This window comes from Miniopterus schreibersii, assembly GCF_964146895.1.
Source record: "Miniopterus schreibersii genome assembly, chromosome: 10".
NCBI lineage: Eukaryota > Metazoa > Chordata > Mammalia > Chiroptera > Miniopteridae > Miniopterus > Miniopterus schreibersii.
Window position 1 is genome coordinate 32,944,062 of NC_138110.1, and position 27,497 is coordinate 32,971,558.

Genomic DNA, 27,497 nt, shown 5'->3' on the forward strand with positions numbered 1-27,497 from the left:
GAAGGCAAGTTAATACTACTTTTCTTAAAAGAATTATACCACTGGACTGAATCTTTACTTTAGAACTCTAAGAAGTTGTCTGGTAGTTTGGTCCATTTGACAGGTATATCTCTAAAGAGAGAGATGCATCTGGTTAGAAGGCTTTATTCATTAAGAATGTCTCGTCTATGCTTTTCAAACTACAATTTATTCACTACTTTATTCATCAGGTATTTATTGAGTGCCTACAGGTGCATAGCACTGTGCTAAGTTCTGGAGAAACAATCAAACATAGTGCTGCTCTCTTTATTATAATTTTGCTCTTCATATAGACTTTGCTAGTGAGAAAAGAATGTGCAGAGGAGCTGTCATGAGTAGTCTGATCCATTTGTCATATTCATTTTTCTGTTCAACAAACATGCTATTATGGACTGAATGTTTGTGTCCCTTGGTATTTGGAGATAGGGCCTGTGTTACCTGTGTAACCAACCACTTCTCCAACCTGTTGTGTTAAGGGGTGTTTGGGGAAGCACACGGTGACATACAAATGCCATGAGATCAAAGTAATCTGTAATTCTGAGGTTAGAGAAATAGCTGCCTGGGGAATAGCCAGGACCCACAGTGTACCTTAGTTAAGTGCTGTGATTTGAGGGTTGTTTATAACTGCAGCATGACCTAATCTATCTTGACCAATCTCTCTGTGTGGTTCACCTCCACTGAGCCTCTTATATGGCTACTTTGATGCAATGATTAGCCTTAACACCCATGTGTGGTTTTCTCTGAACCTGCAGGATTAAAATACCAGATGATTTTCCAATAAGATAAAAGCTTAAATATTTCTTAGCCTCAAGGATCTCAGATATAGGTGTCCCTCTGTAATATTTTGCCTTATTTACTTCAATAAGATAGCCTAGATGACAACAGTTAAGTCTTCCCAATTCATCCTGGGTTCCCTCTATCTTTCAGGATGTCACTCATCATAGTTCCTGTCAATAACACTGGTGTTCTGGCCTGTACCTCTTGTGAAAAATCTAAAACGCTTTCATATGGTTGAGTGTATACTAAATTGAGGTATGCATGACAGTTTCAGCCACCTAAAACTTAGTACATATTTAGCAGAGAGTAAGATACAGAGTTCGTCTACATTTTACCTTTTAAATTTCAATGAAGCCCCTTGGAAGCAGAACCAATAACTCCATGGTGACCAGCATTACTGTGGCCTAAATCAGGGTTACTAAATCCTGAATCCTAGCACTGTTGACATTTGGGGGTGGGTAATTCTTTGTTGTGAGGGGGCTGTCATGTGCATTTTAGAATGTTGAAGAGTGTCCCTGGCCCCCACCCACATCCCTGGCCAATAGCAACTCCAGTTATGACTATAAAAAACGTCTCTAGACATTGCTAAACATCACGAGAGGCCTACATAAAGGTATATTTTTGTGATAGATCTTGCTGAGTGACAATTTTAAAAGCTTATTAGGTTTGTGTAAAAAATTATAGAGATCAATTTTTAAGAACAGACACAACAAATATTTTAATGAAAGCAATGGTCCTGCCATCCTTTATTTCTCACAATACATATTTACAGAAGAACAAAAAGAACTGTACATTTTAAATTTTTATTATAGGGTGTGTGTTTTTTTTGCAGTTGCATAAGAAAAGAATGAATCTCTTAATGACTTTTTAAAATAACTTCAATGCCTAAAGGTACAAATTATATAATAAACATTCAACTGGAGTAAGCTCACTTCAAAATGAAAGACACTTAGCACCCAGTAAAAGTAATGGAGCAATGCCATTAAAGCCAGATCTGGCCTGGAACTATCTATACCATAGATTCACAGATGCACAGTCCAACTTCCAACCTACGTTTTAAAAACTTGAGAGAAAGAATACATGAAAGGAAAAATCTCCATAGGTTTGTGTAGGGTTAGAATTTAGCCTTTGAAGATTAACATGTGAGTCAGATTTCCCTTACAAGGCCTTGAAAAGTTGCATCTTGAGATTGCTATAAACAAAGTGAAATTTTTTGTTAGTAGTCAACAGCTTCAAATATTGATTTTCATTTTTTTAAACAATGAATTATAAGTTGTTTTTTTACAAAAAGTTAAAGGCACAGTGAAAGAATGAATATTTGCACTTGACCATTTTAGAACTCAAAATAATTCAAAAGGCAAAATAATTCAGGCGGCCAGCACCTAATTTTTCCTGGAGGTGGCAAAATTATCCTAAGAGGAACCCAGGGACAGGATGCAGCATTGCTGCATTGAGGTCAACAGTGGTGACTTAAAGCTTTACTTAAAATATGGTATATAAAGTTTTGAAATTTTTTCAAGTTTTACAGATTTAAAGATGCCTTTTGTATTGCTCTAAATTAACAAAGATTTGTTTTCTGGATACTTAGTACTAATGCTCAGAAATATATTCTATTTTTCAGGGACTAGATTTTCAGTCTGATGATTACCTCTGAAAAATTCCTCTCCTTTTGCACTTGTCCAACAGGTTTTGCTTTATTGGATGATCCAACCAAATTGGAAGAGAGGCTGTGAAACCAAAAATCTGTTGATACTTGTTCACAGCTGTGAAGTCAATATCTAAAGAGAAGGAAATAGTCTTCTAAACTTCATCGGCTTTACGTTGTTCTAATTCTCTTGTAGTGGATGGCAGAATCGTAAGCAAGACTTTTAAGAAGTAATGGATAGTTTATTATAGATATTTTGGACACCATGATTACAACATTTATGTATAAGAGACCAAAAAGTTTATAAAGGATTAAAATATAAAAGTGCAGCCAAATAACATTTTAACTAGTTTTCCTTGCTTGCTTTCAAGATGGAAACATTATTCTGTGTCCTGGATTCATCTTTAAAGAGCCAGATATGGAAAAACAGAGCTACCATATAAGGACTGGTGGCAAGCACTGAACATAGTTACTTAAAGAACTAAGAGTAAATGGGGGAGGGAGGGAGAGAGTATAGTATGTTATACCATACCAAAATGTTCTGAAAATGTTCATCTAGTACTTTAAGAAATAGGGGGGAAATGGGGAGAGAAAATTAAAAAAATGTTTAATTGTTTTCATTAAATATTGGTGGTGGCTGTATCAGTACTATTATTCTGAGACTGTTGCATGTGTAAGGTAGATAAAGGAAATGAGTATCTGTGGGATATTCTAATTCTATCGTAGCCTGTCTTGGGAAACCAGGATTCTCAGTACAGAAAAATGGAGATACAGTTGAAATAAAAAGGATCAGGTAAAACCCTGTAGTACTCAATTTGATTTGGAAGTATCAAACTCATGAAGTGTTTTATCTTTAAACGACAGATATTTCCTAGTTCTCCCTCAGAAACAATGGCAAATCTAGTTGCAATGAGTATAACAGCCCCAGTTATAGTTTTGAAATACCATTTTTCACTGAAAATGAGCAGGCTTCTCAGTGAAATGGCTGATGGCAGGTCTGGGGCAGGAAACACACAAGTTGAGCCTGGAATATTTTGTCATATGAGACAGCAAGGAAACTTAAAGATTGCTAGTGTTGAAAGGACCCGGACAACTTGATGAGGCACCCAGTAGCCGAAGATGGGACAATTTGAGTTTAATAAGGTAATATTTAAAATGGATTAAATGAAATCATCCATGAGTTAGTTCATAACACTTTAAAAAGTGATCACTAGAGGATGATAGGAAACAAGTTTATCATCTTGAAAACTGGTAAATAAAAGGAAGAATACAAATATTTGTTTTCCCTTTTCTACACGAGCATTGCCACTGGTGAGCCAAATTATAGATGTGAGAAAACATCTCTGTACAAAAATGTCCCAAGTAATAAACAAAAAACAAATGAGAATTAGAATATCCCCCAACCCACAATAAATCAATACATCTAGGCACTGAGTATCAATTTTAGCTGATGTCACAAAAAGACAGGGCCAGACAGTATGTGCCCTCTGATGAAAGAACACATCACCCTATAGTCTTGCCAAAAGTCGCTCAAACCTCTGGATCCATGTGTCAATGTCCAGAGGACAGAGGAACATGCTGCATTGCGCCATAAGCCTGCAATCAGTAAAATACAGATTGTGGGCAACTCTGTAAGTCATAAGACCAGGTTCTTCAAGACCATGTAAATTTTAAGAAAGAAGGAGGAGCATGTACATTAAAAAGGGATGTACAAGATATATTTTATAACAATTTTAAATGGGTAAGATAAAAGAACAGTGTGTAGAGATATAGACTTGGGTAATAAAATACTAAAGAAATGCAAGGAAGTGATTACTATGGAAATCAATGTAGTGGTTACTTTTGTGGTGTTGAGGAGGAGGGTTGTGAACCGTGACAAGACACACAGGACATCTAGGGTGGCTGGCAGAGTTCTAAAAGAGTGTTTCCCTATAATAATGTAATGAACTATACATTTCTGTTTGGTTTTCAGTATTTATCTTTTGTAATTTTTCTAAAGGGTAAAATAAAAATAACATTAAAGCCCTTTGGGTTTTCCACTAAAAATTAGGGACATGAACACTTCTACTGTAAATATCAACTGATGGTTCTTAAGAAATTGCCTACATTATAGAAATATTTCTAAATAATAAGCTACAAATATTTGAAAAATATAATATTAAATTCTTATGTGTGCAGTTATAAAAAGTAAAAGAATTAAGGATACATTCCTAAAATGAAATTAATTTTGTTATGTTATACAATTTGGTTAAATGGACTTCATTGACTCCCCAAATTTTCCTTTCCTACCATACAAGGTTATTCATGTTATTCTATTAGTGATTAGAACACGAGCATTGAAACAGATTTCATATTTCCTTTGATGTCCACAGTTTGTTTCACGTCCCACCTTTTTACACAGAACAAAGTTTAGTTATCTTGCCAAACCATGATGGTGTTTATTAACATGTAGCATTACACACAGTGTCATCCAATTTGCAAATAAAGATCCTTCACCACAAATCCCAGCCTTATGTTCTCTTTCATGTATTAATGGCTAATGGAGACTATTTTTTGTTGTTGAGCATCTAAGAAATTCAGGATGTAAAAGAGATTTTACGTTCCATCAAACCATCAAAATGAAAGCAGTTTTAAAATGCAATATAACAACAAACATGGACAAACACATAACTGTGTTGTACATTTTTGCCCACCAAACACTGACAATTTCCCTCCAACTGTTCAAGCAGCATCTTAACAAATGGTGCAACTGTATGGTCTCCTTCCTTTTCCTTTTAATAACATTATGTGGTGCTCGAATGATTCACGTATTCCAGAAGTGACCGGTCTAATACCCTTCGGATAAGAGCTTCCTCAATTATATTAAAATCCTACAATTAAGAAAAATAATTAGAAACATACAATCAGAGACAATTTTCACAAACTGAAAGAAGAGGGTCATTGTAATGCCTCATTTTTGCAGGAAACTGAAGCCCTGAGTTCAGTGACCTACGCAAACTTCCACAAAAAACTGTCAGAAAACCTAGGACTTGGCTTTGGGGCCAGTGCATTTTCTACTTCATTTTACTGCCTACGAATTAACCAGTTATTGTGATAGTAAAATAGTCTTGATTTCGAATTTAAAGTTTTTAATCTAATGAATAGTTTTTATACTGTCAGAGAGCTAGGTTCCACATAACATGTAATATGGAGTAAATTTAAGACATTTCCATAGGATTCACCAATCCCAGCAGTACTACTGAATACCTATCTGAAAACTGTTGAAAACAAGACTCTCTTACTCTTTGCCTTCCTGTAGTCAAAATGGCATTCAAAACTTTAAATCAGCACATTCTGTAAATAAAATAAAAACTATTAAGAGTTCTATCCTTTGCAACCCATCTCCTGTTCCTCAAAAAACAAAACAAAACAAAAAAACATAATATCTGTTGAAAGTTCATTCTGAAACATAAAACCATAAAGACAAATAAATAAAATCTAAAGGAAAGCCATAAAGAGTAGAAGAACATAAGATCTGGTTGTTTCTTAGGCAATTTATTAACCTTTGAGCTTCAGATATTTCATATCTAAGTGAGGATAATAATACAGTACTCCCTTGACAGTAGTTGTTACAGGAATAAAATGAGATAAGTGCCTAGCATAGTACTTGGTAGCTGAGGAAACAAAAAATCAAAACAAAGAACACTGTTTCAACCTCACTTCCACATCTAAGAGCATGGTTTTGAGTGGGTAGAAAGTATTCTCATCAAAGTGGCTTCACTCTGACCCGCCCTGGATTCATACTTTGAAAGATCCTGAGAAGAACGGGCTGAATGTGAATAGTTAGAACAGGTAATGGAATCAACTTGGCTTTTAGAACATCTTATGCAGAGAAAGAAAACAATGAGGAAGCCCTCCCTAAGGGCTGTGGAAAATGAGAACACGTAGACCACAACAAGGCTCTGTTGAGGCCTTGTGTAATTTAGGGGCCAGAAGATATTATTTGAGAGATGGGGCAGAGACTATGAAGCCTCTGTGGTGTAGCTTGTTCAGTTTTTCAAGTGGTCCTTATATTCCCACTTATTCTCTCCCCATCTCCAACTTGCCTAACATCCAGGCCACAAAGTGCAAATCACCTACATGCATTATCTCATTTAATCCTCTCAAAAGCTTTTGGGAGTAGGTGCTTTTACTCCCTTCATTTAACAAATCAACAAACAGGTGCTCAAAGGTTAATAGTCTGAGCAAGGCCACAGAGTTGTGACAGAGCTGTTACTTAACTCGGGTCAGAACCTAAATTCCTTGTGTTGAACCGGGACAATCATAGGGTGCAGATCAGATATCAAGGAGAGAATTTTCAAATGACAATCTTTAACAATTATTAAATTCTATCTTGAAATAGCATGAAAAAGTCATGTAATGTGCAAATTCAAATTTATCCATTAACATTTCATGTATTTAGATAAAAGTTAATAAAATATTATATTTCAGAGCATGGCTGTGAGTGATTTCCCCGCATAATAGGCAGAAAGGGACCCATGACAACACATTACCCTCACATGGCAACGCACGGACCAAAGGACACAAAGGCTATATTAACTTTTTGCTTGTTTTTCTCATTTCTGATCATAGGAAATAGTCATAAGTATTAGGACTATTCATACAATACCTAACTTTTCTTGCATTTTTAAAAAAGTCTTAATATAATGGGATTGACCATGAATTGGCAGTTATTGATGGGTAGGTGATGAGAATATGAAGGCTCTTTATACTATTCTGTTTATTTTGTGTACGTTAAATATTTTTCATAATACATTTTTGAAGTTTAAAAAAGTCCAATAAATGAGTTGTGTGCTTTATAAAATTTAAATTAAAAATAATGCCTGTGTGTTTTACTATACTGATAATGTTATACCTGTTAACAGCTATTTGATGTACTATAAAAACAACTGGATGCAGAACAAGCTGAGTCATTTCATTACTGATGTGATTTCACTTCAGCTATATAAGTTTTCAAGTTCATAAAAATTATAACAATTTATAGGGAAGGAAAAGAGTAAAAACTAAAATAATTTGAAGGTGAAATCTGGCTCCTTATACGATGGCTAATTATATAGATCACAACGAAAATAATTTCGTCTAAGGCAGATAACTACTTTAATATTAACAGCCAAATTTATAAAACACTGTATTTTTATGATTTCTTACTTAATGCTATTACTTGACACTTCAGCTATGTACATTCTTTCCTCTATAATTTTATTCAGTTGGATTAAAAAAGTAAGTTTAACACAGACAGCATAAAGACAATATAAAAGTAAAAAAGTGTACTTACTAAGAAATCCTCATAGAGCAGAGTGTGATTGACCTGCAAATGTCTTATTAAACTGCCATTGAAGCTGTTTGGATTCTCATTAGGTATTAAACGGCAAAGTGGGCAGAACTGGAAACATACAAGACCAAGAGTTCAAGAAAGAATTTGAAATAGTCATTAACGTCAGAATTAAAACATTAAATAACCTACTCCTCAGCCATAAGAAAAGATGAAATACTGCCATCTAGGACAACATGGATGGACCTTGAGAATATTATGCTAAGCAAAATGAGTCAGTCAGAAAAAGCTAAGTACCATATGATTTCACTCATATGTGGGATATACAACTGAAACTCACAGACACAGACAACGGCATGGCAGTTACCAGAGGGAAGGGGGTGGGGGGTATGGAAGGGGCAAGGGAGCCAAATATATGGTGACAGAAGATGATCTGACTTTGGGTGGTGGGCACACAATGCAACATACAGATCATGTATCAGAGAAATCTATACTCGAAACCTATATAATCTTATTAACCAATGTCACCCCTAATAAATTTAATTAAAAAGTTAAATAACCATTCAATAAAGTGAAATTTAACTTGTTGAATCTGTTGGCCATGCCTCAGTATTATGGTGTTTTTTTTTTAAGAGATTAATTTTTATTGATTTCAGAAAGAGGAAGGGAGAGGGAGAGAGCGAGATAGAAACATCAATGAGAGAGATTTCTTGATCGGCTGCCTCCTGCATGCTGGAAATCAAACCTCGATCTCCTGGATCATAGGTAGATGTTTTAAAGTTTCATAAACATTAAAGCAACATTAAACAAATAAAATTGCATTATTCTTATAAGCATTTCTTGTATATAATCGTATAGCTATTATTTTCATAGTTATCAACTGATTAAACAGTATTACAGTTAGTAGATGCATTGTAATGTACTTAATTAGTTGCTTACCTCTTGAAGTATTTTTTTGTATGTGGATATGTTATTATTACAAATGATATTATCTAGTGTTTATCTTTTGGGGGGATTATGTTTTTAGGATAAATGACCAGAAATGGAGATTCATAGTCCAAAGCTATGAACATTTAGGGTTCATAATATCTATTGCTCTAAAATTTTTTTTATTACCACCAGCAATATAGATTATAACACACCAGAATCAGTTATTAGTATTTACATGTATTTTCCTAATTGAATAGCCATTAATAGCTCTTCAAAAAAACCTTTCCACCCAGCCAGGTGTGGCTCAGCGGTTGAGCGTCGACCTGGGATCCAGGCGATCAGGGTTCGTTTCCAGGTCACGGTACATGCCTGGGTCGGGGGCTCCATCGGTGACTCTCTCATCATTGATGTTTCTAGCTCTCTCTCTCCCTCTCCTTTCCTCTCTCTGAAGTCAATAAAGATATATTTAAAAAACAAAACAAACAAACAAGAAAACCACTTTCATATATTTTTAATGTCATAGAATTAACCATAACCTTAACATAAATTATCCTTTATAATGTATCTATAAATAGAAGATTATCAGATGAATTTTCTAATGTATATTGAATTTAGACATTGCAGAAAATATGTAGTAACAAAAATCCTCACCACAGGTCTCCTTTCTGATCTGTGATGAGTAATACAATGATCCAGCAAGCTGTCTTCATCCAATTCCTTCTGACAAAATGGACATACACACCTGAAAATTGCATACGAATATTACTAAATACGAATATTACTAAATATGAATATTACTAAAATTGTTGGCAATTAGACAGTAGTCACTTAGCTAGAGGTAAAAAATAGAATGTAGGGAGATCTAGTTTCCAGTCCTCATCTGTTTTGATTTGGTATTTTTTCCTATCCTGACAATCATCTTGGTGCCTCAATTTTTTCTCCCAAGAGATGTAAATGTGTATCCTTATGGGGACAGGGGACAGAAACACCTGGAGTACCATTAACTGAGAAACTGAGGCTCAGTCCACCCACCTGTCCCTGGGTTACCTTGTCACTTTTATGTCCTTCCTTTCCTAATTTTGATTTGGGTGTTATTTGTTCTCCAACTCTACCAGCGTATATACAGGGTGGGGCAAAAGTAGGTTTACAGTTGTTCGTATGGAAAATAATACAATTAATAAATAATAATACAAGAATAAACTGTGTATTCACATAAACTGTAAACCTACTTTTGCCACTCCCTGTAAAACTACAAGTGTCAACTCACATAATTAGTATCCAGTGAAGAACGAAAAATGGACCACAACCACCCTGTTAAGTCCTTACACCTAGGAGTATTTGTCCCTTTTATCTGTGCTGTCCAATATGGTAGCCATTAGCCATATGTGTCTGCTGGGCACTTGAAATATTGCTAGTCCAAGTCGAGATATGCTGAAGTGTAAAATACACACTGAATTTCAAAGCCTTAATCTAAAAAAATGAAAACTATCTCAATAACTTTTATATTGGTTACATGTTGAAATAATATTTTGGCTACATTTGGGTTAAATAAAATATATCAAAAATAGATTTCACTTGGCTACTAGAAAAATCTTAAATTATATTATGTCTTCTGCATGCTATTTCTACTGAACAGTGCTGCCTTAAATTCTTAGGGACAATATGGAAACTTGGAATTTTTTGCTCACTTTCCTACTCCCCAAGACTTATACTCTAGACAAGCTCCCTGCATAAGAAATTTAAATATTTGAATCATGGAGTAAGTTCTTCTATAAAGCAAAGATTTCTATTTTAAATGCAAATATTCATGTATCCTTTAAGGTTGATTATTCACCAACCCTTCTCACTTTCTGTTATTTTAATTCTTTATTATTTAACTCTAACAAACACAAGAAATTAGTCTTTAAATTAGCTTTCATATGTTTTTAATTTTTCATAAAGCCTATTAAATTTGCAATCAAATACACATACTTTCTCAACCCATTTGTTATCCTTCCTATTGGTCCTTGGGGCCAATCTAACAGAATCTGTACTCTGCTTAGGGCTAAAATACTCATTTAAAATTTATAATGTCATGGCATAAAACTAATCCTATAAGACAAGTATCTTTGCAAAGCAATCTCTAGTAAAACAAAAGGATGATCATTTAGACTTCCAGGTTAAAAAGTATAAGCTATATTTTAAGTATATTTTCTTAAAATAAGCAGAACTAACATCTTCCTTCAGGAGACAGAAAGAAACTACACTCCTACTGAATATCACTATTGAATAACTGTGTTTATGAGCAGATTTAATGGCTTCAAAGTCACCACTTCTTTATTTCTTTAGTAGAGGGAGACTCCAAACTTTGTAATTATTCTGGCTATCAGAGATAATAATGACCCAGATTTCTTTTTTTAAAGGAAAAAAAAAGTTAGAGATCAATATCCTCCATTACACCTATTAGCAACCTCCACACATCTTTCAGTCCCAAAAGGTATAGAATTCAGGATGCTTGTGCTTCCTTGTCAGAATATACACGGAAATGTGACTTCCTAGTTCCCAAGGAGAAACCAGCAATATTAGAGGGAATGAAACGGGGAACTGAGAAGTGGTGATGGAAAAGTAAAGATGAATAACCTCTTAATCATGATCTACTTCAGGACTCTATTAGTCAGAAAACAGTGCCTAGCAGAAATGAACGGTTCTGCATTCTATTTTTGGATCCTCCTAAATACAAATTTGTCTAAGGAAGTTTCCCTAATCTCTCCAGTGTTTGGTTGGTTCCCTCCAGGAAAAGTTTTTAAAGTAGAGAGGGCAAAATTCTTTCATAATTATTGCTATTAACAAATGGTTATCGATAACAGATCTTATCGTTAAGAGCCTACACATACCTACATGCATACTTTCACAATAAAAATGTTAAATTTTCCAGCCTATTCAATTCTTTTTTTTTTTGCTTTTCTATAACATAACATTTAAAAAAAATTTTCAATTACAGTTTACATTCCATATTATTTTGTATGAATTTCAGCATTTTATAGACATATCAAATTTAGCACTAAACTATACTCTATTGAAACAAACCTTGCTGTTGTCTCCCCAAGTTCTTGTAGTGGTCCATATTTATCTATGTACTTCTGACAAGTTCTTATGTGTGCCCTCATTTCGCTGAGGCAAACCTATACAAAAGCAAATTCAAAATAAACCCACTGTTGAAAAGCGGCTCAATGAAGTCTTATGTGACCCAGCTTTATTACTTTCAATATTTCAAATAAGGTCATAGCGTGGGGTCAGCTGATTTTAAAAGGATGCATTCATGAAAACAGTACAATGAAGTTAAGGCATTATCAAGAACAACACTAGTTTTAAATTTCTCTAATAACTTTGAAGACCTAAATATTGAGTTCTTGAAGTTGGTTCTTCTAGAAAGCATTTGTTTTTTACAGTGGAAAGAAGTATATTAACTCAAATTTACTTTTTTGGGATGCCATTACCTAAATTGGTGATGGAAAGAAGGAAGTAGGAAAGAAAAAGGGGAGAGAAAAAGAAAGGGGGAGAAAGGGGAAAAAAAGAAAGGGGGAAAAAAAAAGGAAAACAAAGAGAGATAAGAAAAATAAATGGATGGATTTTAAAACGACCATAGTAAGTAAAAAGAAACCCTGTGCCTCGAGGAAAGATATAAATACCATGGTTTTCTAATATATCTAGTAGTGTCACATGAATTCACAATACACAGTATACTTAATGGCCCCATTAAGAGCACACATGAAAGCCAGCTCTTGCAGTCCATTTTTATCAAGGCCAAATAAAGGGCCCTTGTTCCTTCAGATATACATTCAGAGATCCTAACCATGAGGGAACTGTTGCTAAATAACACATATTCTACTCACTGCTTCATTAGGATCTCTGATAACATCTTGTGTTAAAGGAAGCTTTTACAGCTGTGCGAGGGTGGCCGACCCATCCTGCTTCACTCTGCCCAAGCTACGCAAGTTAAACCTCAAAGCTGGCAATCTACCACGTCAAGGAAATGGTTATAACTGCTTAACAGAAGACCAAAAATAAAAGCAAACCCTTGCTTTACAAATATCTATCTAAAAGATGTAAAAACTAGGACTGATCTAGGTAGCTGTCTTGAAACAGACTGTTACACAATCTTTAACACCCAACTCTGCCTGTTAGTGCTCGTATCTCTTTACTACTTGCGTTAAAAGTTTGTCTTCCTCTTGGTGTTCCTTTGTCAACAAAGTGAAGCATTCCTCACATAAACTGGCAATTTGGGGACTCTATACTGACAAATGAACTGATAAATTCATACAGTGGCTACTCTAGTGATAAAATTATGCAAGACATTGTAGGAGATGACAGAAGAGACAAAAGCCATTGTGCTTGCTCTAAAGGTGGTTCCAATCTAATGGGGGGGGGGGGAATGTAGTGAGTAGAGAAGAGACTGTTTGATACTAGGGACTGGAATACAAAAGCCAGGCCTCACGGAATGGAGCTCTAGCCTGGACTCTTCAGAGTAAGCAGAATCCAAAATGACTATAGAAGGAATGGCAGTATTCCTGGCAAGACAAGTAACATAAAACAGAAGAGATGCATACAAGAAATGCCTCAAAAAAATGCAAAATACTTGTGAATATCAGAAAGGGGGGCTGTGAACTGAAAAAAGGGGAAATCCACCCAGAATAATTGAATGTTCTTGTTTCTGACCAAAGGTGGGATAAAGAACCGGATGACGAAATAATATACCAAGTTTGATTTTGGGCACGTTAAATTTTATATGACAAAAATATCAAAGTAAAACTAAGCAATAGTCTATTATGATGAATATAAAAATCTTTTGATTTTGAGCATTTCTCATGTTTCAGATCATGCCAAAAGCCATATATGTTTTATCATTTACCTTTAGAACCATCTTGGGACACAAACACTATCTTTTTCCTTATTTTCCAGAGGTGAACAAAAACTTACATTAATAACTTGCCCAGAACCACAAAGAATAAGTGAGAGAATTAGTGTTGGATTCCAGTATGTCTGACTCCAAAACCATGCATATAGTCTGTAGTCAGGCAGCCATGAATAGATTACTGAGTCTTACATAAATATACATAAAAAAAACAAAAATGCATTAAGCAAAGTGCTGGGTACACAGTTGCCAATAAAACAGCCACAGTCCTTACCTTCATGGAACTTAAATCTGGTGGGAATAACTGACATTAAATTTAAAAATCATAAAAGCATAATTACAAGTGGTGATAAGTGCTATAAAGGGGATACAGAGTGCTGAGAGAAAGTATAACAGGCTATAATAGGTTAAAAAGAAAGATTCTCTAAAGAAATTTAGATATTCAGCACATAATCTCTCTTTTGATCTCTAGACTGTTATATCTAAATATCTCCTACTTAGCAGTTCAAATTCTAACATATCTAAAATTTAACTCTGTGGCCTTCACCAGTGTGGCTCAGTTGGTTGGGTGTCATTCAGTGCACGGAAAAGTTGTGGGTTTAATTCCGGCTGAGGGCACATGTCAGGGTTGTGGGCTCCATCCCCAGTAGGGGGCATGCAGAAGGCAGCCAATTGGGTGTTTCTGCTTTTCCCTCTCCCTCTAAAAATTGATAAAATCTCTTTTTAAAAAATTAAATTAAACACTGTGGATTCCTCTCCAAACCTGATCCCCATTTTAACACCTTCAACTACTCATCTCAGAAACCTTGCAGTCATTTTTTACTTCATTCTCACCCACCCCCACATGCAGTCAATTACCAATTTCCTTTGATTCTCTCTCCTAAATGCACCTTGGGAAAAACCTCTTATTTCATACCTAACACTATCACCCCAAACCAGCTTCCTTACCTGATCCATCCTGATAGCCAACTAATTGGCTTCACCAATACTGCTTTTGGCCCCTCCAAACCACTGTCTATGAACACGCTAGAGTAAGATCAAATGCTTACACTTTTTCTAGGACTCACTGTTGCATTTGAGATAAAATCTAGATTGAATCTTTTGCATGGCCTCCAAGACGTCACAAGATCTAATCATGCTAGCATAGTATCGAAGGAAGAGAGCTGCAAGGAGGAAGTGATCACAAGAGATAAATACTGCAAAGTCAAAAACATAGGTGCAGTTATTTCACTGGATTTGATAACAAAGCTATTCACTGGTGGGCTGCGACAGAGTAGCAGGAATGGAGGCCACAAAATAGGGGGTCATGGGAGTCATGGGAAGAGGGGAAATAAGTGGAGGTAGTCAATGAAAGCATTTGTTTGAAAAATTAGGTGATGGTAGGAGTCAGGTGACCATTTTCCTGCAGCTCTCATGTATGAAATAGGAGAAAGGCTGAGACAATAAACTTTAGGAAGTCAGGGTAGGGTGAGGTCAAAGACATAGGCGAGATGATTAACTGCATAACAATTTTCTCAGTGGTGTAAGCTGGTGACCAAGAGCAGAGGCAGGGTCACTTACCAGGGTGTCACACTCGGTACAGTTCTGGTACTCTGATTTCATTCTTTTTGCTACATCTGTTGCTGGAACTCCTTCTGAGGGAAGATATGCCCGGCAGTAAGGACAGGTCCACTTATTGTTCTTTAGACTGGTAGCAATACAGGAACGGCAGAATCTACCCGAAACAAACCAAGGATACATCACTTCCCTTGAAAGGTGTAACAAAGCCACCACTATGGGTTCATTTGGGTAAACTGTATTTTAATGACACCTTGTACACTATGAGCTGTAATACCAAACTGAAGGTCCATTTGCACCCTGCACTGGTCCGTCTCTTACCTTCCCCTAGGAAGACTTCTCCGGGGTCACATGTCCTCACCATATGAATTGCACACATTTAAACAAAAGAACACAAACAAAATGGTGAAGTAGTAGTCCTATAAATGGAGTTAAAACGATAACCCAAAGGATTTCTACTGTATTCTTTCTTTAATCCTACTTTACCTAAATTTTTTTGGGAAAACAGGTGTTTGCTCTGTAGAATTTTGGGTGTTAGATAAGAAAATAGCAAGTTGAGGAGGTAAATATGTCAGTTACCTTAGAAACCTTTATAAAATCATTTTAAAGCCATTCCCAGATTTGGAAAATTATCTAATCCAACCACTATTGAGAATGTCCTTCAAGTCACAAAATACATTCTCTGGTTTACCTAAATATGATCGTAATAAAATCTTAACACAATCAACTGAATTCACAGAACATCTTGACCTATTTAGGGGGGTTGTTGAAGGCTAAGTGCGCACGAAGTAAAAATGAGCATTTAGGTAGGTTATACACATTAGCATGATCTGATAGCTCTTAAAGTCCTCAGCATGCAATATCTATGTGAGAGTATTAATGGGAAAAGTTATTAAGCTTTTAAAAATTTAAATATACTATACATTCTGAAAAGTTCATACATTGTTGGTACACAGTTCAATGAAATTTCAAAAACTGAATACCTAATTATACCAGCCATTACTGATTCTTAAAATTACTCTCTTCTGCATTTGCTATTTAAAAAATTCTTATCAGCACACAAAGGATGCGGACGTGGGCATAGCGCTTAAGGCATTTGCTTGATGTTTATGCCTGCCCGTATCCATTTCCCCTTTTTCTTGCAACAGCATCCTGATTTTGTTCTGCAGGAGGTATATCTCTTAGATGCAATCTGGTGGGACCTCAATCAAGGTGCCCAGCACTCCCTTCTGATGGCTGAGAGCACCCAAAGTAGGCCAGACTAAGTGAAGTCTCTGGAAGACGAATACTAAATAGAGGGCCATAAGGACTGATTCAGCAACAACTCTACTTAAAACCTCAGATCTGCCTAGGTTTCTACACTTTTTTTCCTAGGTGTTTTTGCTATTATTGTTTGGTAACTTGCACAATTCGCCCTTGCATTTCTTTGAGTCCCTAAGAATTGGTTCTCAAAATGTAGCCTTTGAACGGTATTTATTACAAAGGCTCCAAATGCTCAATTCATAATTAACATTTCTAATACAACACCTAAGGTTCTGACATGACTTCTTTGTTTACACAATTTAGGAACAAACAGATGATAATTTTTTTTTTTTTGGTCAACCAAAAGTCTTCCCCCTTTTCTCACAACTTATTTGAATTTTATGCCAATACAAGCAGAAGACTAACATTGGTGCCAAGCCCTGTGGTGGGCACTGATGTACATGATCTCATTTAGCCCTCACAGTAATCCTAAAATGTTGCTCTGCTTTATCCTCACTTGACTGATGGTAAACTGAGGTTCAGGGAGATGTAACAAGTTGCAAGGGTCACACGGCCAGAAGACAGTCCGTACTTTTCTCCTCAGATAGTTTCAGGAGAGGCTCAAAGGTTGTCTTTTTAAAGACACTTTCATTCCTCCCAGTGATAAGCAGAAGCAGCAAAGTTTTATCATTGATGCACCTATATAAACCTGTGGGCTTTACATACAGTACATTTCTGCTGTCATTTTGTAAACATTTTTCACGTTTTTGTAACTACAATTAATAACTACAACAATGGAAATGCCTAGTAGGTAATCATGACAAGTAGCACACTTGAAACATTATTTTAATCAAGTCCCTCACTATAACCCCCCTATATCTGTACAGTGATGTTACGTGTGCCATGAAACTCAAATAAGCATTGCATTAATGTTACTGCACTATGTGAGATATTAGTTGCAAATCTGGTAGTCAATTAGCTGTACTCATTTTAATAAAAGTGATTATTAAATGGAGAAAACACATCAAGACCAAGGTGTTTTGGAACAGATTGAATTTATAGATATGAGTACATAAAAACCACAACTTTTAAAAATGTTACTCTGGAAAGGAACTGGATGCTACTGCAGCTCAAGTCTTACTTTCTGGGGTGCAGAAACAAGATTACAGACCTGATAAATTCAAAAGATCTGAGGTTTAAATAATTCTCCTTAAAGGTATAATTATTAAATTCAAGTAATGAGAGCTGGAAAATTTAACATCCCTACCCCAATACGTTAGCATAAAAAGTTTACAAGTGATCAAACATTTCATGAATTGTCTAATGAGAATCCATTCAGGGCTATTCAGGTTTAGGCAACATAAACAAGGCCTATAGACAAGATGACTCAAAACTAAAATCTCTTAGAAAGCAAAGTGTAGAGGTGTGTATATAGTATAAGCTACTTTTAGGTTTGTAGATGTATAAAAACATCTATGATAAAGAAACAAAGAACATTTACCTACCTGTTACAGAAATAGGAAACTGGAAAGAAGTGATATCAACTAGAAAGAGGGCATTTTCATTGTCAAATTTTAAGTTTGAACCATACCTGCACAATACACAATTCTTTAAAAAAAAACAACACCATACAGGCACCCCTTGGCCCTGCAATAACAAGCCTGTGTATTCACTAAAAAGAAATAAAAAATACATCCAATTTGTACAAGAATATTCATAAGGAGTGTTTTCATGATAGCCCCAAACTAGAAATAACCCAGATGTCCATCAACAAGAACGTAAATAAACAAACCATAGCATATTCCTACAATGGAATACTACACAGCAATAAAAAAGAACAAAGTACAGACACAAGCAACAATGTAGCTGCCTCTCAAAGACATATTGAGTAAAATAACCCAAACACAACAGAGTACATCCTGTATAATTCCACTTATATGAAGTCCTTGAATAGGTAAAACTGACCTATTATAGAAAAAAATCACAACAATGGTTGCCTGTGGGGCATACACGAACAGGGACTGGCTGGGAAGGGCCATGAGGAAACTGTCTCTGGAAAATACTCTCTCTCTTGATAGGGGTTTAGACTCAGTATCTGTCAAAACTCAGCAAATGTTATACCTAGGAAATACGAATTTTACTATAGGTATAATTTACCTTAAGGAAAAACAGACCATAACCAAATATTGAACTCTGGTTAACATTATGCCTACTAATATGAGAAGGAATCAGAGTATGCTGATATTTGTAACCTACTAGGAAATGCATCAAAAAATAAGATGGTTGATGGATGGATAGGTATGTGATAAAGTGAAAGATAAAAGCAAATATAGCAAAATTAATAATTATAGAATCTAGGTATTGGATATGTAAGTGTTCACTGTACAATTCTTTCAACTTAGCTATATGTTTGAAATTTTTCATAATAAAATGTTAGGGAAAATGAACCACCTCACCATGACTTATATTTTCTTTACTCCTGAGAAAAATTTAATTGGAAAATTGGGAAGGGAAATGTTTGAAGAATGAGAGACCTGAAATTTCTAATAGAACGTGCTTTGAAAAGAAAAACATTCTAAAAAATATTTTTAAGGGCATCCAAATTCAGTGTGAGGAAAAGGTTACATTGCATTTATGGTTATTTAAATAACCTTAAAGTGCACTGAACAATTTGAAATATAATAAAAGGCTGAAGAGTCAAAACTTTTAAAAAATAAACTTGTGTGGCTTTTGGTAACAGTTATTCCATGGTTACAGGGAAGACTTCATGAGAGAATGCATAAATCTGCACAAATCTCTCTACGCCCAACCATATAAGCATATATTCACTGTTAAAATTTTTAGTGACAGCTTACTATTGCCAGGCAGTGTTTGAGATGCCAGAGGTGAAACTGTGGCAGTGCCTAAAGTCCCACTCTCAGAGTTCTAGAATGGGGAGAGGAAATAGGCAGGTAAACAAAGAGGAATAAAATAGGTGACAATAAAAATAGAGTGGGTGGGGCAGAGGGAGCAGTTAGATGGGTGGTCCCTGAGATGATATTTGAAGACACCAGGCTTGGGAAGATCTGGGACCGTTTTTCCAAGCTGCAAAGAAAAGGTACAAAAGATAGGGACCACCTTGCCGAGGTACTGAGAGTCAAGTAATCGGGGATGTGTGGGAGAGTAAGGAGGTAGGAGACAAGCCATAAAGCCATAGCTAAGAGTGATGGGAAGGCACTGCAGGGTTTTAAGTAACAGGGTGACATGACTTGATCTACATTATATAGATCACTGGTTCCTGTGTCAAGAATGGATTACAGAGGTACATGAGCCACAGTGAGGCGCCCAGTTTTAAGTCAATTGTAATAGCCAGTGTAAAACAGGAAGGTGGCTTAGACCAGCAAGGGAGCACTAGACAGTGCAAGGGGGAAGACAGACTTAGGGTTTATTTTGGAAGGAGAGGAAAAAGGACTTACAACATACCAAATGACAAATATATGCCCCATTATGCTAAATGAAAGAAGTTGAACACAAAAGACTACTTATAGAATGGTTTCAAATCGGTGACAGAAAGCAGATGAGGGGTTGGGGGAGGGGATTGACTGCAAAAAATTGGAGGGAACTTTTTTTTTTTTAAATGTATTTTATTGATTTCAGAGAGAGGAAGGGAGAGGGAGAGAGAAAAATTTCAATGATGAGAGAGAGTCATTGACCAGCTGCCTCCTGCACGCCCCCTGCTGGGGATGGAGCCCTCAGCCCCGGCATGTGCTCTGACCAGGAATCAAACCTCCATCTCACGGATCACAGGTCGATACTCAGCCGCTGGGCCACACCAACCGGGCTTGAGGGAACTTTTTAGGGTAATGAAACTGTTAGTTCTTGTTTGTAATGATAGTTATAGGATTGTATACAACTACCAACATTCATCAACCTGTACACATTGTGCGAATTGTATGGTATCACTTCAATAAAGCTAAAAAACAATACAACAAAACAAAAAATTCCCAGACAACAACACTGCGTGGAAAAGATCACAGAAATACATAGAGCACAGAAATATTCAGAATCTTGTAGGTGACGCTCTTACACAGCTCCAGGTACATAGTAGATGTTCAGTAAGTTGAAATAACTAAATCATTTATGAGAAATTGCCCAAAACGGAATTTTCTGGGCAGGGCCTAATGTTCCCATTAATAAATAAGAGCCTTGTGTCTTTCTGGAAGAACCCAAGGGATAGAAATGCACACAAACCTAAGAAGATAAGGGATTCCTATTTGTCCCCTCCCCCACTCCATAATGTGGTACAGAATGATGAATTATAAAAGACATGATCAGAATGAGGAAGACTTAGGTGAAAGATAGAAGCTGAGATGGAAGTCAATTGCACATTTTCAAAAAAATTTGTATTTTTATTTATTTATTGAATTTATTAGGGTGGCATTGGTTAATACAATTATATAGCTTTTAGGTGTGTAATTCTTTTTAAAAAAATTTTATTGACTGATTTTAGAGAGAGGAAAGGAGAAAGAGAGAGAGAAAGAGAAATATCTATTTGTTGTTTCACTTATTTATGCATTTATTGGTTGATTCTTGTATGTGCCCTGACCAGGGATCAAACCTTGGTGTATTGGGACAACACTCTAACCAACTGAGCTACCCAGCCAGAGCTCAGATGTACAATTCTATAATACATCACCTGTATATTGTATTGCATGTTTGTTCATCACCCCAAGTCAAGTTTCTTTCCAATCAATTGCATGTTTTTAAGACCAGTTCAATGTTTTCGAAAATTCTGAATCAGTTGCCATTATTTCAAAATCAGATTTCACACACAAACCCAAATTTCTGGCTTCTCTTGAAAAGCTAACCAACCTCCTGCAACCCTGGACTCAATTCCCAAATGGCCATATGTGTTGGTGCCCCGTCCTGTGGTGTACTCACCCTCCACAAGCATTGATACCACTCTGCAGCTCACCCCTGTTAACTGCTCCTGAAGAAATCAATTAGGAACTAGATAATGACCCTAGGACTCTGAAACCAGCTGGAAACTTAATTACCCCATTCCCATTGGTTACTTTATTAACCCTTCTGATTCCCTGAATTAAGTGATTGGCGACGAGGTCAGCAAAGTACTGGAGGGAAACAGGGAAAAAGTTGCTGAGGCCACTGGGTAAAATCATGTACCAAATCTTAAAAGGCAAAATGAACCCTAAGTATAGTAGATTTAAAGAGGAAAGAGACGCATTAAGGACTCCATGGAGCCTGGGCTAGACAGGCAAAATAAATTACCCAGAGGTGGTCCCCAAATTCAGTTCTGGAAGAAGCCACTGGCAACATGTTGCTGGTCTAAAACTTTATTTTTGTTCTCAACACTAGGTTGCCTCACTGTGGGTATGCCAGTATGAAGCTGATGAAAATCCTGAGCTGGCTTGGTGAGGTTGAAAATGTGAACAGAATAAAGGGAGTTGCTACTGTTATTCAGAGTGACGGTAAGAGTATCAGGCTAAAATATTCCAATACAGGGCAATAAAGACACACAGACACACGCACCACTCCTTCTTCACCAATGGTAGATCGGCCTGGACAGGTCCAAGTGTAGCTATTCTTAGAGCACAGGCCCTCCAGCCAGGCACCGCCCCTCAAGACTTCCTTCAATGTGCTTGAGAATTCAATTAGGTTATACTCAAAGTCCACCCTGGGAATCATTCAAAAAATGACTGCGCATCTCTACACTCCATTGTGTGTTGATTTTAAAGTTAACCCCTAGGGCAAACTTTATTTCCTTTAACCTGACATCTTAGAAGGGTGCTTCTCTATACTCCTCCAAACACTGTCCTCAACTTACTGTATCTTACTGTCAATTAAAAAGGTTTATCTAAGGCTGTGCTTCTCAAACTTTAAAGTCTATACAAATCACCCGGGCATCTCGTTAAAATGCAGATTCTGATTTATTAGATGTGAGCTGGGGCCCGAGATAACTGCAATGCTGCTGGTCCAAGGACCAAGGTTCTATCAAGAATCTGGACATAAAACTCAATCTGCTACAGTATTTAGGTTGTTTGTTAGAGAATATATAATTTAATAGATCGCTAATATTTAATTTGCCTATGACAACACTAATGTTGCTAAGTAAACAGAGCAGTCCAACCCCCAGAAGAGGCAAATTTTAGGCCAGCTTAATTACATCTTTCTGAAATTCTCAGTAATACAAGCACAGAGGAGTAACCCTATAAAAGGCACAGAGTTCAAAATCTATCATGGGACTCATATCTATTACTCAAACTACATACCATCAGTTGGCTGGCACTATGGAGCGGTTGTCCCCACTTGAGGGGTATTCACCAACGTATCTAAACTGCATTTTGTTTTAGAGTCATTCATTAACTCAACTAGTATCTAATACCTACTAAGTGCCAAACCTATAAAGGAATGGCAACATGGAAAGCAGCATTCATATATTAGAGCAATGGCTCTCAAGAGTTTTTGAACCTTGATGGTACAAAAGACTCCATTCCATTTTAAGTGACACTTATCCAAGTACCTTGCGAGGAGGCATCCTATATACATTTGTTTTTAGCATCAGGAGCCTGGATGGTTCATATTTAAACTGCAAAGTTTCATCTAAAGTCAAATAACAGGCCAAATATTATGTCAATGCTAATCATAGGGGAACTTCCACAAACTCCCACCACCTCAATTCTACTACCAGCATCTATGAATGAAAGCACTGATGTATATTTCTGGGTCAGTTTAATACTCATCATTTGATTCTCGGACTCTACTTAGAGAATCACTAATTTGATGTAGACTGTATTGCTTATACTTGACCACAAATGGGACATTTTAATCCACTTACCTAGGAGCACTTCAGAACTATCCTCAACCATTTCATTAAAAAATATATATGTAGACAAATTCTGTGACATAAAGCAATTTAATCCAATCAGTTCAATGGAGATGTGGCTCTTAGTACCTTACAGTATTTCCCAGTAAGTACTTAGCTCTGTTAGCTCTGTTCTCAACCTCTTAGCCCTTTTTACGATAACTCCCCTGCCTCCAGTTCTGATCTCTTTCTCTATATCCACTCTCCCAGTGCCTCTGGATTACTTCCACTTGGATATCTCCCTTTGGGACTACTGTACTTTCAATAGGCCCAAGTTTGAGTTTGCTGACTTCCTCCTGAGCTAAACTCTACTCCTTCTATCTCTGGTCACCTGTTGGAAGTTGTCTTAGACTTCTTTCCCTCCCAGTATCTACCATATCCAACTGGACAACAAAAGTCTTTGAATATTTCTTTTAAATGTAAATCAGATTCCCTTTAAGTTAATTTAAACAGCTTAATTTATCTACTTCCTCTTTCCCCAGCTCAGATGATAACAGAAGACAAAGATAAAGAAGCTGCCCCCCACCCCCACAAATGTATTTTTACTACTGATACAGTGATATAAATAAGGTCATTTTGAAGTGACAAAACTTTAAAATGGAACTTCTTAAAGTCCATTTTTTGTGGCCCAGTGGTTTTCCCCCCCCAGAAGTACAGAGATAAGAAATAATATTCCTTGGGTTTTTGCTTAGTGGAATGACTGAAGGAAATACAAACTATGTTTTGAGCCTTTACTATGGGCTACTTGTACATTTTAAATACTCATAAAATTCCATGATTCACCCTATTTTACAAATGAAACATATTCAAAGAGATTAAACAATGTGTTAGTCATCACCCACTTTTCTACTGCATCACAATACAATTTATAATGTGCTATACATATATTCAATCAAGGTATTGTTTCCATCATTATACTTGCTTCACTTGAAATTGGTTTTATAAATGTAAATTAGCATAAATGGCCTAGCTCAACAAGTTTGGAAGTTAGCTTTAATATGGGATAATACAGTGAGATTTCATTTGCATTTCTTCATTTTCCAATTTAAGTTCAATGGAACAGAGTAATTGGCTTAGGAAGTACAAATGGTATTAACAGCACTCACCATCTCCAGTGCAGAAGGGACTCTAATTAACATTTATAAAGTGGAAGGGGCCCAAGTAAATTTGCCAAAAGGAGGAATATGGAAATTCTGCCCACAGCCAGAACAATGGACATAGATTTGTCAAAACAAAGAACAGTAAAGTGAGGAAAGGCCATTCGTCCAGCCCTTGTTATACTTTATGACTATTTTTCCAGTTGCTGGTTTCCTATTCACTCTAACAAAGAAAAAGATTAAGCAAGACTTAACATTTTGCAAATTTATATTATCCTTTAACAGAAGCAAAAGCACTGCAAACACTAAGTTACAGCATTCAAAATCTAAACCAGGGAAAACAATCTCCAATCTGATAACAATCTCTAGTATCCAAGAGCAAAGCTGCTCATTGCAGTTCTACAAAAGAAATCTTCAAGACTTGATAACCACTGTGAACCTTTGGCACAACTGTAAATTTTAATGCTAAGCTTAAACGAGGCGGTTACTGCCCTGAACAAATCAATGTATTTTATACTGTTACACAACATCATCTTGGTTTCTATACTGGCTTTGGGATGGTAAGTCAATGAGCTACATCTGGACAGCTGGGAAACAACATCAGTAATCAGACAGAAGGTGCATTAGCTTGAATTTAAAGTACAAAGCTGAAACAACAGGCCCTGAATACAGCCACGGAGTAATGCCCAGGACACTCCTTATTTCAACATCGTGTGGGTTAAAGATTTTTGTCCCCATGGCTCACTGATGGGCTTTTTGGTCGTGAAAACCACTTCTCATGTGGTAGGCTACAGGTGTCAAGGACCACCCAAATTCTTTTGAAAATATTTTGTGCACTTACATTTAGAATATGGTACTTTTTGTTTTGTTTTGTTTTACGGGAAAGCCAAAAGCACTTACCAGCCTCTGCGGTATTGCCTTGGGGCTTCACCAAACTCTAGTTAGTGGGCGACCCAAAGAAGACATTAAGTGGGCTTCCGCCCTCACTCTGTGCAATCCCCACGCCCACACCCAGTCGCACCCCCATGCACCCAGGAAAAGAAAGCTTCTAAGAAAACAAACACAAATTCACAACTCCCGCTATTAGTCGCTCCATCACATATTAACAACGTGCCAATTTTATACAGAGATTTTTGTTTTTAAACTCGTCTTAGAAACCACCACGGCTGTGCGCCAACAGCGAGCTTTAACGACATAGCGTGTTATTTTGAAGTTATTTTCATCTGCAGACTTGCTCTCGCTGGCCGTGGCAGGGCGTGAGGCAGGTAGTCCCCGTCTCCTGGGTTTTAAGCCGCTACGTCCCCCGGCTTGGTGCTAACACTCAAGCCCAGACCCCACCCGGCCAGGCTGCTGCGCTCGAACGACCACAGTCAGTCCCTGGGACGTTCCGGTTTCACTGGAGGATCTCGGAGGGGGGTGTGTGTCAGTTTTAGGACAGGGAGGCGGGGCTGGGGGGAGAACAATGTACACAGGTCCGGGTTTGCTCCAGAGCGGAGCCTCGGCGGGCGCCCGGGGACACGTGCGCACGGCCAGAAAAACAAAACCGACCCCAGGGCTGGGGGAGGGACGCCCCGCCGCACGACCGGGCGCAGCCGGTAACTGTGCTCTGCGGGCGCCCGCTGCCTGTGCCAAGGCGAGGCTGGCTCTGCCAAGATCGCCCTCCCCAACCGGCCGGCGAACGCGGGCAGTCTGCGGGTTCCGCACGGGGATCCCCATCCCTAGGGCTCCGCACCTGGGCTGCGGGAGGAAGCAGTTCTAGGTGGACTGTAGGGCCCGCTTGTTTCCTCCTAAGATCCTGTGCCACCTTACGACTGGGCATTTTTGTCCTGTGGCCCGCACTCGACGGGTCCCTAGTACGCCCCGCTGCCTTCTGAACGCCCCCTCCCTCCCCAAGCCCTCCGCTCCCTCGGGGGTGGGCGAGCAAACGGCGCTCCCCTGGCACTCACACGTGGCCACAGCGGGTCCTCACGGGCTGGTGCAACACCTCGAGGCACACGGAGCAGTCGAAGGACGTGACGGGCACCTCGGGGTCCCGCCTGCGCTCCAGGGCCCGCGGGGCGGCCGAGGCGGGCGAGGATTTGCCGCTATCGCTGCTCAGCACGGAGCCCATGGCTGCGCCTCTCACGCAGACAGCTGCCAAGAGCTCAGTGCCTCCCGCCGGGTTGTTTTGTCGTCCTGCGGTGGAGGAAGGAAGTCCCGGCCCAGCTGCGATCGCCGCCTCCCAGCGCACGCAGCCCGCGGCGCCCAACCCCGGGCTGGAGCCGGCGAGGTGCGCGCCCGCGAGGCTCAAGCCGCGGTCCGCCCGCTGCGGGGCTGGAGGCGCGGAGGCGGGGGCGGCAGCCGCGCGGTGCGCGCTGCGAAGTCTACTTGTGTCGAGAGGATTGAAACCTGAAACCTCGACTGCAGAGCCGAGCGCCAGGCTCGGCGGGGAACCTTCCAGGCTGTGGCGCACGACCACAGTCTCCAGGGTCTCGAGTTAAGGAAGGAGCAGGCCTGGTCATGCTTTATGGGAATCAGAGAACACCCGCTTGTAAGGTGGTGGTCCCATCAGTCCTGCACTGTTGTAATCATAGTAGGCTACAAAGATGATCGATGCCTGAGCATCTCCTAAAACAGTGCTCATCACTGCTTGAGTCGGCTAATCAATACTCCATTAATGGAGAGGTAGCCTGGAATAGTGAACCGAGTTCTGAAGACCCGCATTCGAATGCCAGCACGAAGACAGGAATTCTAGTGCTAAATTCTTCGATCCCCGCTTTCTTAGGCTTAGGATCTCTTGCTGTGTGTATTCTGTGCCCCATCCTCTTTTAAACATAACCAAATATATCATTTATTAAATTGCACATTTAATAAGGCGAATTTAGTGCCCACTGCATGCCAGACTCTGTTCTGGTGATGGAGACCCAGTTCCCAACAAGCAAAATTCAGCTTTCACAGAACTTAAAAAAGAAAATTTATTTCGAGATATAGTTTCACATGCTTACTAAGAAATAATATATAGTAATAATACATACAATACTACATATAATACATAAAAATCCCATAAACTTCACCCAGTTTCCCCAAACTTGAATTTTAATGAGAAGATATAAGTAATCAACAAATAAATAAATGAACAAGGTCATTTCAGATAATAAGAGCCAAGAAGAAGATAAAATGAAGTGAGA

The 27,497-nt window shown here is 38.0% G+C and overlaps 1 protein-coding gene across 1 annotated transcript; it reads right to left on the minus strand.

Annotated features, from left to right (window-relative positions):
* Positions 1–1,516: 1,516 nt before the first annotated feature.
* RNF125 (ring finger protein 125) lies at positions 1,517–26,695 on the minus strand. Its single transcript, XM_081149084.1, has 6 exons — positions 26,277–26,695; positions 15,133–15,286; positions 11,748–11,842; positions 9,333–9,423; positions 7,755–7,862; positions 1,517–5,310 (listed from the first exon to the last, which is right to left on the minus strand). The coding sequence occupies exons 1-6, from the start codon at positions 26,438–26,440 to the stop codon at positions 5,224–5,226; spliced, it is 699 nt and encodes a 232-aa protein (XP_081005210.1). The 5' UTR covers positions 26,441–26,695; the 3' UTR covers positions 1,517–5,223.
* Positions 26,696–27,497: the final 802 nt, after the last annotated feature.